Consider the following 15,721-nt stretch of genomic DNA (forward strand, 5'->3'; position numbering starts at 1 on the left):
TCTGTGCCCAGGAGCCCCACAGGGTCCTGCTCAGTTTCAGTAATAATGATATATCCACATAATGCAATACTAAAATAAATTAAAAGGCTTTCTATGAACTGATATGGAAAGATCACTAGGATATACTGTTTAAAAAAAAGCAGTGTACTTAAGTATAGATATAATGTGTTCTCTTTTGTATAAGAAAAAAACATTTTGGACATATATTCATATTTAATTGAACTTCCAAAAACAAACTCTGAAAAGAAACAAGATGCCAGTACAAGTAGTTTCCCAAAAAGTGGAGGGTTAGGGTAATCAGAAAACAGTGGTGGGAGAAGGACTTCTCGATGTATACCTTTTTAGAGAGACTTGACATCTGAACCATGTGACTATATTAACCACTTAAAAAAAAAAGTTCCCTCCTCATGACACAGGCCACTGCTTCCTGTGCCCAGCTGTGCTGCCATGGGCCCCACAAATCCTCCTCCTAGCCTGGCAGACGTAGGAGCTACTTCTCTGACCCACTTATAAGAAGGTGAATAAAGGACATGGTCACACTGCAATGCCTTTATAAGAGGAAGTTTTATTGTTAATTATTTACCTTAATAGTTTCAGAAAGAGGAACAGATTAGCTCAGTCCAACATGATTGGCAGTTGGCAAAATCTAGTGAAGCAAGTGTTCTGATTGCTAAGGATTTAATTTGGATGCTTTTAATACTTAGCCATCTAACACTTCAAACATAATCGAGAATAAATGCATCATCTCCCTCCCTTTCATTTTAATTCCCACCTACCTCACTTCAATATGGAAATATCTTCATTAAATAAGATTCCCAGAGGAACAAGTTCCCTGGAGAGTATAGCCATGAGGACAGTGCACAAAAAGAAAAACTCAAAATAAAACTCTGTATGATAATTTACTAGTCTAAGGAAACAAAACCTTCCAATATATTAAGAAATAAATCCAGTTACAAATGCACTGATAGGTCTATGTTAAGAGGTTCTGGTATAGTAACTGAAAATGGCCAGCTATTTACAAGATACACAAGCAGGAATGGTGCACCCAGCCCAGCACTGGCCCTCAGAAGCCAAAAGTGTTTTCTCCACTGTAGGCCACATACAAGAATCCATCTTCATCTTTTTCCTTCTCGTAAAGCTGTCCCATAGTTAGGCTTGAAAGAGAAAAACAAAAAACAACATTGAGAATTGGGTCTGATTACTGAGTCTAGGTGTTGGGAGAAAGATGGCTTGAGGATAAGGAATTTCACTACTTAAACTAGCTACTATGTCACACCTTTGGTGGTAGGTGGTAAAAAGTAATTCGGCCTCTGGGAATCAGTAGATAAGACTAGAATCAACCTCCATCCTCCTGTCCCGAGGCAAGGCCATTTGACTCACCCTCACACCAAGGTATTCCTTCAGAAGCCAGCTCTAACTCCTAGGGTGGATGTGGTTGGTTAGTACTGGTTAGTGCTTTCACAATGCTTTCTGAATGCTGGGGGCAAGGGAGAAAAGCTATTAGCAAAATAAGAGTCTAAGAGGCCCATCCCTGTGTGGGTGAGAGACAAAGGTAAGGAAGAGTACTTGTGCTTTCCTCTCCTCAGGGCTGGTCTATTTGAAGATTTATAATTCGTACCTAACATGATAAAGAATTAGTGGGCTGATTCCTGTGGAAGCTCGCCCCGCCAGAAACCCTGTGCCCCAGAGATCTGCATCGGCGTCATCGAAGGGAAGTTACTCTCCTCACACGTAATGCAAAAAGCTCTCATATCTGGGATCCAAAGAAGTCCTGCCCAAGCTTCCTAAGAACCCTCCAGAAATAGATATTGCTCAAACTAAACATGTGTGGGTGGGAGAGCTGGCTTTCCCTTAGCAGTAAAACAGACTGCAGCAGAGACCTAATCTAGTTCTCTGCCATGAAGGTGAGCTGCACTGGCTCCAGAGTAAGACTAGTAACACCTGGAGCCCCAGGTGAGCTCTGGCCACATGACTGCTCTATTAGAGATAAGCAGGAGGTGCAGACATGTGCTAAACCTCAGCATGACCATGCGTGGTGGGGTCAACCAGAACCAGCACGGACAAAGCAGTCTGAGAGCCGGCTCGAGATGACAGAGGTCACTAAGCCCGGACAGGTCTTAAATGCAGGACTCAGGAGAACAAGGGCCAGAGGGTAGATAAAGAGGGGTCGGAGGCCTCAAGCTGGTGAAGCAAAGACTGCCCCATGCTGCTGCTATGCTCCTGGCAGCTGTATGGCACCACCATGTAAACAGGAATGCAGACCACATTTATAAAAGGGAGTTTTTCTCCTTTCCTACTCTCCCTGCCCATTTTCAAGCTTAGCTGGTTCGGCTGTGTGGGTAGATGAGAACTAGTAATAACGTAGGAGTGGATGAGTATGAATACAAAATGGCCTGTCACTGGCATCTTGTACAATAAAATCGTGCTTCCTGCGAGGATCTAACTGGAATTTGTAAAATAAGGACTCCCTGAAACAGCACTGTCCACTAGAAATTTCTTCTGTGACAGAAATGTCCTATATTTCTGCTGTCCAATGCAGTCGCCACTATGTTCAGCACCTGAAATGTGGCTCATCTGAATTGCTATGTGCTGTAAGTGTAAAACATACACAAGATTTCAAAGTATCAGAGTATGAAAAAAAAGATGTAAAATATCTCAATTTTGACTACATGTTGAAATGATGCCATTTTGGATATATAAGATAAAAAAAAATACTATTAAAATTAATTTCACCTGTTTCTTTTTCTTTTTTAATGTGGCTACTAGAGAATTTTGGATTGCATATGTGTCTCACATGCCATTTCTATTGACCACACTGCCCTGGAACATGTGAGGACTTGGGGGGCAGCGGGTAGAGGGAGGAACCCGTGCCCATGAGAACACCTGTGGTGGGTGGTAGGTAGGTCTCAACCTCAGCTGCACAGCAGAAACAATGGGGAGCTTGAAATACATGCCCCACCCCAGACCAATTAAATCAGAATCTCTGCAGGTAGGACCCAGGCATCAGTAAGTTTTAAAATGCCCAGGATGGGGACTTCCCTGGTGGCACAGTGGTTAAGAATCCGCCTGCCAATTCAGGTGACACGGGTTCGAACTCTGGTCCGGGAATATCCCACATGCCGTGGAGCAACTAAGCCCGTGCGCCACAACTACTGAGCCCACATGCCACAACTACTGAAGCCTGTGTGCCTAGAGCCCATGCTCCGCCAACAAGAGAAGCCTCCGCAATGAGAAGCCTGCGCACCGCAACGAAGAGTAGCCCCCGCTCACCGCAACTAGAGAAAGCCCACGCGAAGCAGCAAAGACCAAACGCAGCCAAAAATAAATAAATATATTAAAAAAAAAAAAATGCCCAAGATGATTCCATATGCAGCCAAGTTGAGAAACAATCCCTTTGCCAGAGGGAGAGATGCTTGTCTTTGTTTGTTTGTTTTGGAGATGCTTATCTTTAAAAGCATGGGATTAGGAAGTAGAGCAAGCCAGGAAGTGGAGTGAAGAGCCAGCAACTAGCAAAGGGCTTGAACAAGTAGCGGGGTCTCTCAAGAAGACTTTTACCCTGGTGGTTAGGAATGCCCCGAGGAACCCAGCTTTTCCCTGAGAATCCTCAGAATGAGGCAAAGGGGAAAAGAGCTACCGCTATTGCCACAACTCTCTTTGCCCCGCTTGGTACAAGTGTCCAGGGTGACCTTGATAAGACCTGAACTACAATCTCCCCACTACCATTACCAAAGGGGTTTGGAAGGAGCAGACACTGTGTGCAATTCAAAGGCGGCAGCCACGCCTTGATGCCTGTCAAGTTTGGTTCCATCTGCCAGACTAAGTTCTGCTCTTCTCCTAGCAAGTTACAAGCCCAAGGGCAGTGACTCTAAATCCTGCTGCTGAGTTAGAAATACTTGAGGAGCTTTATAAACCCCAGACTCTGAACGTTGTCTGCAGTGAACAATGACCACAGAACGACTACTGTCTAAGGCAGGCTGTGAGACTCTGACGGGGTTGGGGGAGGAGGACCCATAATCATGTGGCTTTCTGTCTTCAGATTCCATTGTCTTTTAAGTAAAACTTGGGTTTATAAATTTAACAGTGCCCTAGCAGCTATAAAGGCTGATCATAAAAATTCTAATTATAATAGCAAACACTATGTGCCAAGCACTTGTTTTAAGTGCATTACATGTATTAACTCTTTACCCTCAGAACAATCTTAGGAGGCAGGTACAATCATAATCCATAGTTCAGATAATAAAAGTGAGGCACAGAGGGGTTAAATAATTCATGCCAGATCACAAAGCTAGGAGACATTCTTACCACCAAGTTGTGCTGCCTCCATGTGAATACACAACTAGATCTAATGACCTAATGTCAGCATTCTTGTACCTTCTGTGAAGACCTCCCTTAGAATAGCGCTTCTCACACATACAAACATGCATAGGGAATCACCTGGATGTCTTGTTAAAGTGCCTGTTTTGATTCTGAAGGTCTGGGTCAAGGATGAGATTCTACATTTCTATCTAACAAGTTCCCAGGGAAGGCCACTGCTGCCAGCTTCTGTATCACACATTGAGCAGCAGGTCCTTCAGATCCTGTAATTTTACAATTAGATGGCTATGCCCAATGATTTTAAGAGCACTTTCACTGTTCTCCTTTTCTCTGCCACGCAGTGTCATGTGGAAACTCTGTTTAGTTGGCAGCAGCACCATGTCCTTATACTCAGGGTATCCCTTGGGCAGGAACTTGAAAACTGACAATGCTCAACACTGGGAGCTAAACGCTCCAGTCAGCAGCCCGTGACTGAACGCCCGATTCCAAGGCTTCCCTAGGTGTCGAGAAAGAAGACTGGCGCATCTGTACAGTATAATTCAAAAACAGCACTTGTGGGATCAGGCCACACACATACAGAGTCAGAATAACTTGGTCTGGAGCTAAAAAAGAGCAGGGCTACAAATATAGTTTAAAAATACTTTTTTTAAAAGTCCCATTAAGGGGCTTCCCTGGTGGCACAGTGGTTGAGAATCCGCCTGCCGATGCAGGGGACACGGGTTCAAACCCTGGTCCGGGAGGATCCCACATGCCATGGAGCAACTAAGGCCGTGCGCCACAACTACTGAGCCTGCGCTCTAGAGCCCACATGCCACAACTACTGAGCCCGCGTGCCACAACTACCGAAGCCCGCGTGCCTAGAGCCCGTGCTCCACAACAAGAGAAGCCACCGCAATGAGCCCGCGCACCGCAACGAAGAGTAGCCCTCACTCACCGCAACTAGAGAAAAGCCCACATGCAGCAACGAAGACTCAATGCAGCCAGAAATAATAAAATAAATTAAAAAGAAAAAGTCCCATTAAAAGAATAGCCAAGGCGGTTACCCGCTGTCTTGTGTGGCGACCTGGCGCAGGGAGCCGCGGGAGGGGAGGAGTGGGTGTCGCTGTCGCTGACGGCTGAGGCGGCAGGAGGGAAACTGGATCCCGGGCGGTAGGAGGGAAAACGGGAGAGAGGGTCTGGTGAGGCGGCAGCGCTCAAGGCCACGCTGGGTCAGGCTTGGTTCTTGTGGAGTGGGGTGCAGGTTGCCAAGCCAAAAAAAAAGAAAAAGAAAAAAAAAAAATAGCCAAGGGCTTCCCTGGTGGCGCAGTGGTTAAGAATCTGCCTGCCAATGCAGGGGACACGGGTTTGAGCCCTGGTCCGGGAAGATCCCACATACTGCGGAGCAACTAAACCCGCAAGCCACAACTACTGAGCCCACGTGCCACAACTACTGAAGCCCCCGCACCTAGAGCCCGTGCTCCGCAACAAGAGAAGCCACTCCAATGAGAAGCCCGCACACCTCAACAAAAAGTAGCCCCCGCTCACCGCAACTAAAGAAAGCCCGCACACAGCAATGAAGACCCAACGCAGCCAAAAATAAATTAATTAATTTAATTAAATTAAGTAAAAAAAAAAAAAAAGAGCCCTCTTTGAAAAAAAGTCATGAGGGACACAAAATAATTTAAAAAAAAAAAAAAAAAAGAATAGCCAAGTGGAAGGGCAGGGATGCAAAACGTGCCCCTTTTCAGCAGGCAGCGTACAGCAGAAGGCTGGTGTTTCCTTTAGGACAAGTTCTGTACACCTCTGAAAAGTCGGGCTCAGAATTCACAGAGGCCCAAGCCACACAGCACCAGGTGGGCCACTACTGGAGCACCAGAGGATCTGAAAGCAAAGAGGCTGCTCTAATGCATCTGTCAGGCTAAGCTGGATTCCCTGACAATTCATGAGCAGCACTGAAACTCCAAGGCTTCCCGCCGAAGTTACTGGCTGCTGAAGACACCCAAAGATGGCCCCCAGTCCCTATTGCGGCAACAAGTATTACACACACTCATCCAAGGAGGCCGCTGAGCGGTGGTGGTGGGGGACTGCTTTAAGCTCTGAGTCTGACAAGGAAAGAAATGGGAAAGCCAATGGCAGATTTAAGCCATGGAGCCAAGCTAAAGGTATGGTGGGACCCTGAAGTACTGAGTGAAATGAACCTAAATTGCCCCCTGAAACCCTGTCCCCTACACCTCCATTCAAGATCAAACCGGTCTAGACAAACTAACCAATAATAAAGGCACTTTTCAGAAGGATCCACATCCAGGAATGGCCATGCTGCTGAGGGCAAACTAGTTTCAAGCTGCTCAACAGCCTACGAATTGGGGGAGGCTGACCTAGAACCGTGTGGATGCCCTACCCCTGCACAACCTTCCCTTGGCCCCAACCAAGGTCAGGCTGTGGAGGCTGTGGGATCCAGCCTGACTCAGGAATTGGCTGGGCTGATGGGCCACCCGGCCATCCATCTGCTTTGCGGCACACGTGCTTCCACTGGATCTGGATTTATCTCTTTCCCAGCAGGGGGAGGGTGAGTGGGGTGAACTGGGAGGACAACGGCCACTGCTGTGGATCCTGGAAAGGCACGGGCCTCAGAGTGAAAGTTAACACGGCCCTAAAGGCTGCCCAAGATTCTAAAATACAAAAATTAACTACTGCTTATTCCTTTTATCAGATTTTTCTCTGATATAAACTCTATTCCACTGTTAAGATAAACCATGCTCTTGATGAGGTATTTACCCAGAAATGATCAAATGTGCTTAATTTAAGCACCTTTCTAAATGAAGTTTGGACTGTAAGACATCACAACTTCTTTTACTTAGTACCTCTTTAAGAGCCAGGAGCAACTAAACAGCATATTTCCCAATGTAACATTCCCAAGTTATAACATCTTAGATATATTTTATTTTATAATATACTCCTGTTTCTATTTTAGACAGGGGATTAAGAAGGCTCTTATCTGTGCTCTAAACAAAGACCAAAAGGTGGGCACCACTGCCAGGTCTGGGTTCCCCTCTAAAGCCGTGACTGGGAAACATACACTGATATTCTTTCTCAAGTCCTGTCTGCACCAAGGCATAGTTTTCCCTTCGTTTCTGGCCCAATTCTGGATGCAGGCACCTAGGCAGAGAATTCAACTTTTCAATGGGAAATGGGAAAAGGCAGTTGAGATCTCCCCTTTTTAAAAAAAAGAGAACTCAGAATTTTGAAAGTAAAACTCTTTGAGACTTGCTTCTGTCTCTATTTCTAGAATCAATATTTAATACTAACTACTCAATCACGTTATTTTACATGATGGTCGCCTGTGTTCCAGAACACTCTCCCAAAGTTCCGCTCCAAGGCAGGAATAAATGAAGTTACTTTCACTCAGCCTCAAGATGTAAGTTATCCTTGTGTAGATCTGTCTGTTATGGGATGGGGGAGGGCTCATCCTTTCTCAACTCTGATTTCCCCAGCCACTCTCCAAAGGCTGCAAGCACTGGCTGAAGGTTAAAGGAGGCTCCATGCTTCCCTAAGGAGGCTGGAAAGTGCTAAGAAAGAGGCTGCTACTGCCTTGGGGAGAAAATGGCGACACTGAGTCAAACAGTAGCTTTAGGAAGGAGACTGGCAATTTTGTTTGTGCAGCCATCAGTTGCATAAAGGCCAATGATGTCACATGCCTCTTTTGTTTATAAGCAAATTTGTTTTTAAGAATAAAACACCCAAACAAACAAAGAACTGGTACATTAAATATGGGGCAGGAAGTCATTAACTGTGTCCAAAGGCGCTGAAGAGCCTGGGCAGAGGGGCTGGTTAGTGACTTGGGTCACTGGTGTAATCTGTTTTAGGGAGGATTCTTACCAGGTTGGAAAGGCAAATAAAACTTAGAGAGAAAATGGCCCTGAAGCAGCCTCTGCTGCCCTGAGAATCACTTTTCATTTCCAATTCTATTTATATTTCAGGGATAATGGGGGAGACGGCATTAGTTAAAATCTGCAGCCATTTTAATTGCTAGATAACGTAATCTTAATGTCTCCAGAAGCCTGCTTCATTTCTTTCAAGAAGTATCAGAGGATCAGAATCGAGGAAAATAAAACTCAATGCCACAGGTCCTAGTCACCTACTTCCTCCCATAAGAAGCCACCACCGGGAAGGAGAAAACATAGGGCCGCCAAGGAGTTGCAGAAGTTGCAGGTGGCATGAATGAAGATTTACCTCCCCCACTACCTGAAGGGAAGCGGAGAGTGACCACAGATGCCCAGGGCTTCACCAGCCTGCCCTGGTGAAGAGTGTGCCCAGCACCACGCTGCCCAGAGGCCTGCGAAGGAAGCCTGGGAGAGCCCAATGGGATGACCAGATCACCCCTGGCAACACCACAGCTTCCTGAGCTACAGCTGTAAGCAGACCAATGGCACCCATTAGGCAGAACCTTGGCCTAACGGAAGAACCTTCCATTTCTCCCTTATCCTCTGCCAAACACCAGGAGGTGGAGGTGGTAGAGACTGGGAAAGAGAAAATCAGACCAAAAAGTAGCCAGAGGGGCTTCCCTGGTGGCGCAGTGGTTGAGAATCTGCCTGCCAATGCAGGGCACATGGGTTCGAGCCCTGGTCTGGGAAGATCCCACATGCCACGGAGCAACTAGGCCCGTGCACCACAACTACTGAGCCTGCGCGTCTGGAGCCTGTGCTCCCAGCAAGAGAGGCCGCGACAGTGAGAGGCCCGCGCACCGCGATGAAGAGTGGCCCCCGCTTGCCGCAACTAGAGAAAGCCCTCGCACAGAAACGAAGACCCAACACAGCCAAAAATAAATAAATTAATTAATTAATTTTTAAAAAAAGTAGCCAGAGTTGTCTACCTTTCATAGGAAAAGGACTAGAATTTGGCTTAGGCCTCTTCTGGAGCTTTCAAGGATTTTCAAAAGAAACATATTTTGGCCACATTGGGCTAGTTCCCAGGAGTTCTTAAAGCCTTAGCTTCAGAAGTACTATTTTTGGAGGGATAACAAATGAAACTTAGTTTGGGTCACTAAGATGAGATGCAGCCAGGAATTCACATTCGGAGGAAGGACCTAGAAGTACTCAAATCAGTAATAGGAAAGGACTGACCAGGGATACAGACTGAGCCAGAAAATCTTCCTCTTTCCACAGAGGACTAAAGCCAGACTGTCAACTACCTAGAAGGGAACTGTAATGCCCCTGCCTAGATTCAGGCCCCAAGTTATCCCAAAGATTGCTTCCAGGCAGCACAAGAGCAAGAGAAAGGGGTGGTTACTCTGAAAGTCAGAGCAGGTGGTACCAAGAGAGGTGTAAGTCTGTAAAGAGACCTCAGAGCCCTTTGCTGGCCAGCAGCCATTTCCACGTACTTGAGGATCAGGCAGCTGCTCTCAGGGTACTCTCACAGTGGCCAGAGCTGAGCCTGGAAAGCGAGCAAGCAGGCAGGGTCATTAACTGGAGCTGAGCCTCAGCAGGGCCCACAAGCTCCTGGGGAAGAACGACAGGACTTATTTCATGGATCATTTGGAGAAAACCTCATTTCAGGCTTCAGTTCTACTGATAGCTTAAGCCTAATTAAGTCCTGAACTATTTAAAAGGATTCTTGGGTGTCTGAGGATAAATTTCATCATTTCTTTTTTTTTTTAAAGTCCAGGCCTTGTTCTGTTTTTTTAACCCAAAGCGCACACCCACCTATTGAAGCCCTTTCTTGTTTTCCTTGAACTCCTGATGTCAGGGAGCACAAAAATCAGATTTCTCGTCAGGACCTCTAAGAGTTTTCAGACCTCCAAAGTTTTGAGTTCTGTAAGCAATCAAGCAGATGGCCAATACCAGTAAACAGCTCTCACCTGGACTGTGGGACTGTCTTATCCACAAACAGGAATATTGCCTTTTCAGAAGGAAGCTGGATCCTTTTCCTGATGATCCACATGAACTGAGCCACAGTGATGTCAGATGGAACCAGATACTTCCGTTTGTCAATGTCAACAATCTGAGAGCCTGAGACTTTTTCCACAATCACCTGCGAAAGCAAAGAAAGGTCAGGACTAGATTTCTAATGTGAGGCTCTGGCCCTGCATTGTTGGAGAGCTGATGAACAGCGTGTGGGCAAGCAGGTGGGTGGGAAACTGCATAACATGAGAAAATATGCCCTTGATTTAATAAACCACACACTCTGGAGGTTAAGAACTGATATAAATGTGTTATAGGGAAACGGTAAGTGCTTTTCTGTGGTCAACTATTATATTTCTCATCCCTGATCTCAGCATGCATAAGAGAAACACAGGCCTCACTACAAAGCTTTTCAACATTTTGTCTGGGCAGACTCGAAAATATCTGGTGAGGGTTTCCTCTACAGCCTGTTACTCCAGGCTGGACCCCAGAATGGATCTGCCTTCACACTACAGGGGAATTAAGATCTCAAGAACACAGGAAATGAGAATGGATGGACTAATGGGAATGACTGGCAAGCCCAGCCAGCCAAGAACGAAGCTCTTCACTTGGCCTGTTGCTTCTCTCTGAATTAAGTTTCAAATTTATCCCTCCTGCCCCCTCCCCCAAAGAAACTGTTCACAAGCAATAAGCTACAATAACAGGCCTGGATGTCCTTAAAAATAAATAAGGGTTACAGAAACTATCTCCCCTACCATGGGATAAATACAGGATAAGTATCATTGATTAAACACAAGCCACTAGAAGTGGCTTCTCAGATTTTTTGGGTCAGGAAAGGATGACAGGATCAGAGTGAGAAAAGGGAACTAGAAGTCAGGTAAAGATGGAGGCTCAAAGTTCAAGATCAATGTCCTGAGACTAAAGTACCACTTCCAAGACCAAAGTGAAAGTCTCCCTCCACCACCATTCCCAAAAGTGGCTGTGACCTGTTGCCCCGTCCTAGAACATCGTTTCTTACATAATTGTCTAGGGAAGCCCAGAGGCTGCAGACAGCTCGCTGGCCTAGATCAGGAGATTCAGCACTGAGGCATCCTGAACAGCATCAACTCAAGCCCCTCACGCCCCGGCCCCAGCTGGTCCCTTACCCAGTCTGGCCCATCTGCTACTATAACTGGGACTGGAATCTAAACTTGTCAACTGTTGAATGGCCTAGGGCCCTATCACGGGTCCTAAACAGCAGGGGTGACAGCGAGGTGAGGGGACGGGGAGTCCACTCACCGGAACCCGGTCGGGATATTTCGCTCGGATCTTCGCAGATTCCACGCATCTGTGTTCTATGGGAGAAACGCACCGGGCTGACGGTCGCGCCTGACCGACCGGCCGGCCGGTTCCCGAGCCCCCGGCCCTCCTCCCCACCGTGACCTGCGCACGCCCCAGGTCCTCGTTCAGGCGTCCCGGCAACCTCGGTCCCCGGTCCACTGGTTCCGGAAGGTGCCGCAGAGGTCGGCGCGAGGTGGGTGGGCAGCCGCCCGGGGTGCCGGGACCTCGGCGACCCGAGCCCAGAGTGCGGCATCCGCCCCGCCGGGCCCAGCCCAGGGCGGCCCGAGTGGGGGAGGGGGCCCACCCGCCGCCCCAGCCCCCACAGCGGGGCCAATGGCCGAGCGCTTACCCAGCGAGTGGTCCTCCTTGAACATCCACTTCATGGCGGCGGCGGCAGCGGGGAAAGGATGCAGCCGGCTCTCGGAGCCGCGGAGCTCAGCGCACCAACCACAACAACAACGACGACGGCGGCGACGGCAGCGGCGGCGGCGGCGACTACACGGCAGGCGGGACTTCCGGCTGCCGGAGCCTAGCAACCTGCAGGAGGCGGAGCTTCCGGCGCCGCTCGCTGGGACGCCGCGCCAAGGGGCGGGGCCGCATGTCAAGGGGCGGGACAGGAGAGGCCGCTGAGAGGGGCTGCCGGCGGAGTGGGGGTGACGAAGTTAGTGACAGAGATGTCTGTGAGGGACATTGGTGACTGGGGAGGGGATATTCGAGAACTGGTAACAGGAGTGGGGTCTCGGTGGACGTTGGTAACGGGAAGGGGTGAGTGGGGGTCTGGCTGATGGGATAGGGCTCTTATAGAGGACTATTCATTAGGGAAATCTGCCTGGGGCCTTGGTGACAACAGGGGGATTTTGTAGGTATGAATGACAGAAGAGGGTTCTCTGGTGGTTGGTGATGGCAGGGGGTCTATTTAGGGCGTTGGCACTTTGAGGAGTATTGTTTGGAGTGGTTACAGATTCGGGGCCCAATCTGGAGGCCGTGACTAGTTTGAGGGGACTGTATGGGGAGGGGTACTGATGACAACCCGGGGGTTCAGTATTGGGGACAGCCATAATAGGTTGCATTGGACCTAGAAATTGAATTTAAACAAATCCCATTTCCTTCCCTTATTCACGGATAAATGTTTGAATAAGCATTTAAGAAAAGCTATCATAACTACGCATTTGAGGAGTGTAACATCACACTGATCACAAAGAGGCCCCTTCGCCTTAACTGGCAGAGGAGTTAGAGGTGACTGTCTGGCTCAGAGAATTCCCCTGATAGCTGGTCATGAGACGGGTTTCTTTGCCATTCAGCATGGGTTTCAGCAGTCACAGCCTAGGCTGTGTGTGTGTGTGTGCCATCTGCCTGAGCACATGCCTTCAGGGTCTCCAGTGATGTCATTCCTTTCTTCCTCCAAGAGTCATCAGGGCAGTCTGCTCTGGTTCATCATCTGTTTATGAGCTGGTGAATATGTAACAAGATATTCACTTAATTGGGACACATGATCCTTGCCACGTGCTTGTGATTCTGATGCATCTGAAAGGCCTGTATGTTTGAACATTGTCATTCATCATTTCCTCAGGTGAAACTCCTGATGGATGTTGTGGAATCTAGCTTTATTCTGAAATTATTTTTGATATTTTAAGACTGTGTGTCTGAGCAACTAAAATCCGTGTTTGTTTCTTGCCTGTTTTTAACGAAATGAAAAATCCTTTGAATTTCATACCTAGAAATTATTCTTGTTGCATATAGGAGCACTGTTCTAAGTGTTGGGGAAAAGCAGTGAACAGAACAGACAACACTTGTGCTCTTATGGAATTTGCATTCTAGTGGGATAAAACAAAAAGATATATGTTGGGTAATGATAGGTGCTGTTTAGAAAAATAAAGCATGGTACTTGACTAGAGAGTGATGTGTGGGATCAAATGCATATTAGATAAAGTGGTTTGGCATATTCTAGGAACAGGAAGGAACCCCTTGTGGCTGGAGCTGAATAAATAAGAGGGTGTGTGTTAGGAGGTGAGATCAAAGGGATCTAGAACAAAAGTGAGTTGAGCTTTGAATTCCATTTGAAGAACTTTGGATTTTATTTAGAATGAAATGAGAAGTCAGTGGAGGGTTTTAAGAAGTGTGACATGCATGAAGAACCTAGGGGCAAGACGGGAATAAAGACGCAGACCTACTAGAGAATGGACTTGAGGACACGGGGAGGGGGACGGGTAAGCTGGGACAAAGTGAGAGAGTGGCATGGACATATATACACTACCAAATGTAAAATAGATAGCTAGTGGGAAGCAGTCCCATAGCACAGGGAGATAAGCTCTCGGTGCTTTGTGACCAGCTAGAAGGGTGGGATAAGGAGGGTGGGAGGGAGGGAGACACAAGAGGGAGGAGATATGGGGATATATGTATATATATAACTGATTCACTTTGTTATAAAGCAGAAACTAATACACCATTGTAAAGCAATTATACTCCAATAAAGATGTTAAAAAAAAAGTGTGTCATGATATGACTTTCCTTTTTAAGTGATCAGGCTAGCTTCTGTGTAGACAGTAGACTATAGGGGGTTGAGGATGGAAGCAAGGAAAGAGTTAAGAGGCTATTGTGATAATCCAGGTATACGATTTTGTTGGTTTAGACCAAGACGTTATCTGTGGAGGTGGTGGGAAGCAGCTGTGTTCTAGATATATTTTGAAGGTAGATCCAACAAAATTTGCTGGTCAATTGAATGTGAGTTATGAGAGATGAGTCTAAGTCACGGTTTTGGAAGAATGGAGTTGCCATGTACTGGTGTACTGGAATAGGGTGGAGCCAGCGGGGGGTTGGGGGGGGAAAGCAAGGGTTTGGTTTTGGTTATATTAAGATGCCCAAGAGACACATCCAAGTAAAGATGTAGAGTAGGTAGATGGATCTATGAGTCTCAAATTCAGAAGAGAAGTATTTAAAGCTATCGAACTAGAGATCTGCTAGAGAGTGAATATAAAAATGAAAATACCAAAAAAAAATTTAAAAAAAAAAAAAAAAAAGAAAATACCTATTTTGCGAATAGAGTTAAACACTGAGGAATGAAGATGGTTATTCACCATCTGATAGTGAATCAGTGAAGGAGATAGAAATTGGACTGAAGACCCCCTGTTTCCCTTTACAGAGCTGGCCATTGTGTCCTAGTTCAAAGCATGTCTACACCAGCTTGCACCTGGAAGAACTTAGTACACTTCTCAGGGGAGAGATCCGCTGCTCACCAGCTTACAGGCATGTATGTCATCTGATGGTCTCAATGATGTGCAGTGTCTGTCTTCTATCTTTACCTACCTTCTTGATGTCCTTTTCCAGTTCACCATTCTAACTGGTTTCTCTGATCTGCCTTGATGATATGCATCACCTTCTTTACCTATTGGGTCATTATATTTAGCTTACTGAATGTTCTAAGGACACTGGATCTCTTCCTTGAGAGGGTTGTTAGTTGACGAGGTGAGTCAGAAGGAGAAACAGGATAATGCATATATGCAATTACACATTAACCAACTTGTAAAACATGGAGAGTAAATTTCAAATCTTGGAAAGGTATGTGAACATGGATACTGAGGGATGGCTAGGACAATGGGGGCCAACACAAAGCCAAGTGTGGCTTATCAAGAAAGACTTCACAGAGGGACTTCCCTGGTGGTCCAGTGGATAAGACTTCACGCTGCCAATGTAGGGGGCCTGGGTTCAATCCTCGGTCGGGGAACTAGATCCATATGCATGCTGCAACTAAGGAGTCCACGTGCAGCAACTAAGAAGTCCGCATGCCGCAACTATGAGCCCGCATGCTGCAGCTAAAGATCCCACGTGCTGCAACTAAGACCCAATGCAGACTAAATAAATAAATAAATAAAAATTTTAAAAAAGACTTCACAGAGAATGTGAATCTTATGTTTCAGAAAGAAGGGTGCATTTTCCAAAGTGTAAACTTTCCTTAACAGATAGAAACAAAGCCTGGAGTTGGAAGAGGGAACTCGGAAGTCAGAGGTTTGGTGATATAAATGCCAAGGTGAAAGAAATGTTGGAAAGTGTTGAAGCAAACATTCAGGAGTTCTAACCTGATTCAACAGACCCTGAATGGGCGCTTATAGAAAGGAGTAGAATACGATTTTTTTAAATTTAATTTTATTTATTTATTTTTGGTTGCATTGGGTCTTTGTCGTTGTGCGCGGGCTTTCTCTGGTTGCGGCGAGCGG

General features: G+C 46.6%; 1 protein-coding gene across 1 annotated transcript; it reads right to left on the reverse strand.

Moving 5' to 3' along the window:
- Positions 1-545: 545 nt before the first annotated feature.
- GABARAPL2 (GABA type A receptor associated protein like 2) lies at positions 546-12,024 on the reverse strand. The gene is made up of 4 exons (XM_061172584.1): positions 11,860-12,024; positions 11,469-11,524; positions 10,148-10,320; positions 546-1,154 (listed from the first exon to the last, which is right to left on the reverse strand). Exons 1-4 carry the CDS (start codon positions 11,891-11,893, stop codon positions 1,064-1,066), a joined length of 354 nt encoding a protein of 117 aa, XP_061028567.1. The 5' UTR covers positions 11,894-12,024; the 3' UTR covers positions 546-1,063.
- Positions 12,025-15,721: the final 3,697 nt, after the last annotated feature.

The sequence above is a fragment of the Eubalaena glacialis genome, chromosome 18 (assembly GCF_028564815.1).
Source record: "Eubalaena glacialis isolate mEubGla1 chromosome 18, mEubGla1.1.hap2.+ XY, whole genome shotgun sequence".
Lineage (NCBI taxonomy): Eukaryota > Metazoa > Chordata > Mammalia > Artiodactyla > Balaenidae > Eubalaena > Eubalaena glacialis.

What these genes read in the sequence shown, in the direction of transcription:
- GABARAPL2 (XM_061172584.1), bottom strand. Translation starts at nt 11,893, where the DNA reads ATGAAGTGGATGTTCAAGGAGGACCACTCGCTGG. An exon ending in AATATCCCGACCGGGTTCCG is followed by an intron (nt 10,321 to 11,468) that starts GTGAGTGGACTC and finishes TTGCTTTCGCAG; the next exon opens with GTGATTGTGGAAAAAGTCTC. An exon ending in AAGACAGTCCCACAGTCCAG is followed by an intron (nt 1,155 to 10,147) that starts GTGAGAGCTGTT and finishes TTCTCTTTCAAG; the next exon opens with CCTAACTATGGGACAGCTTT.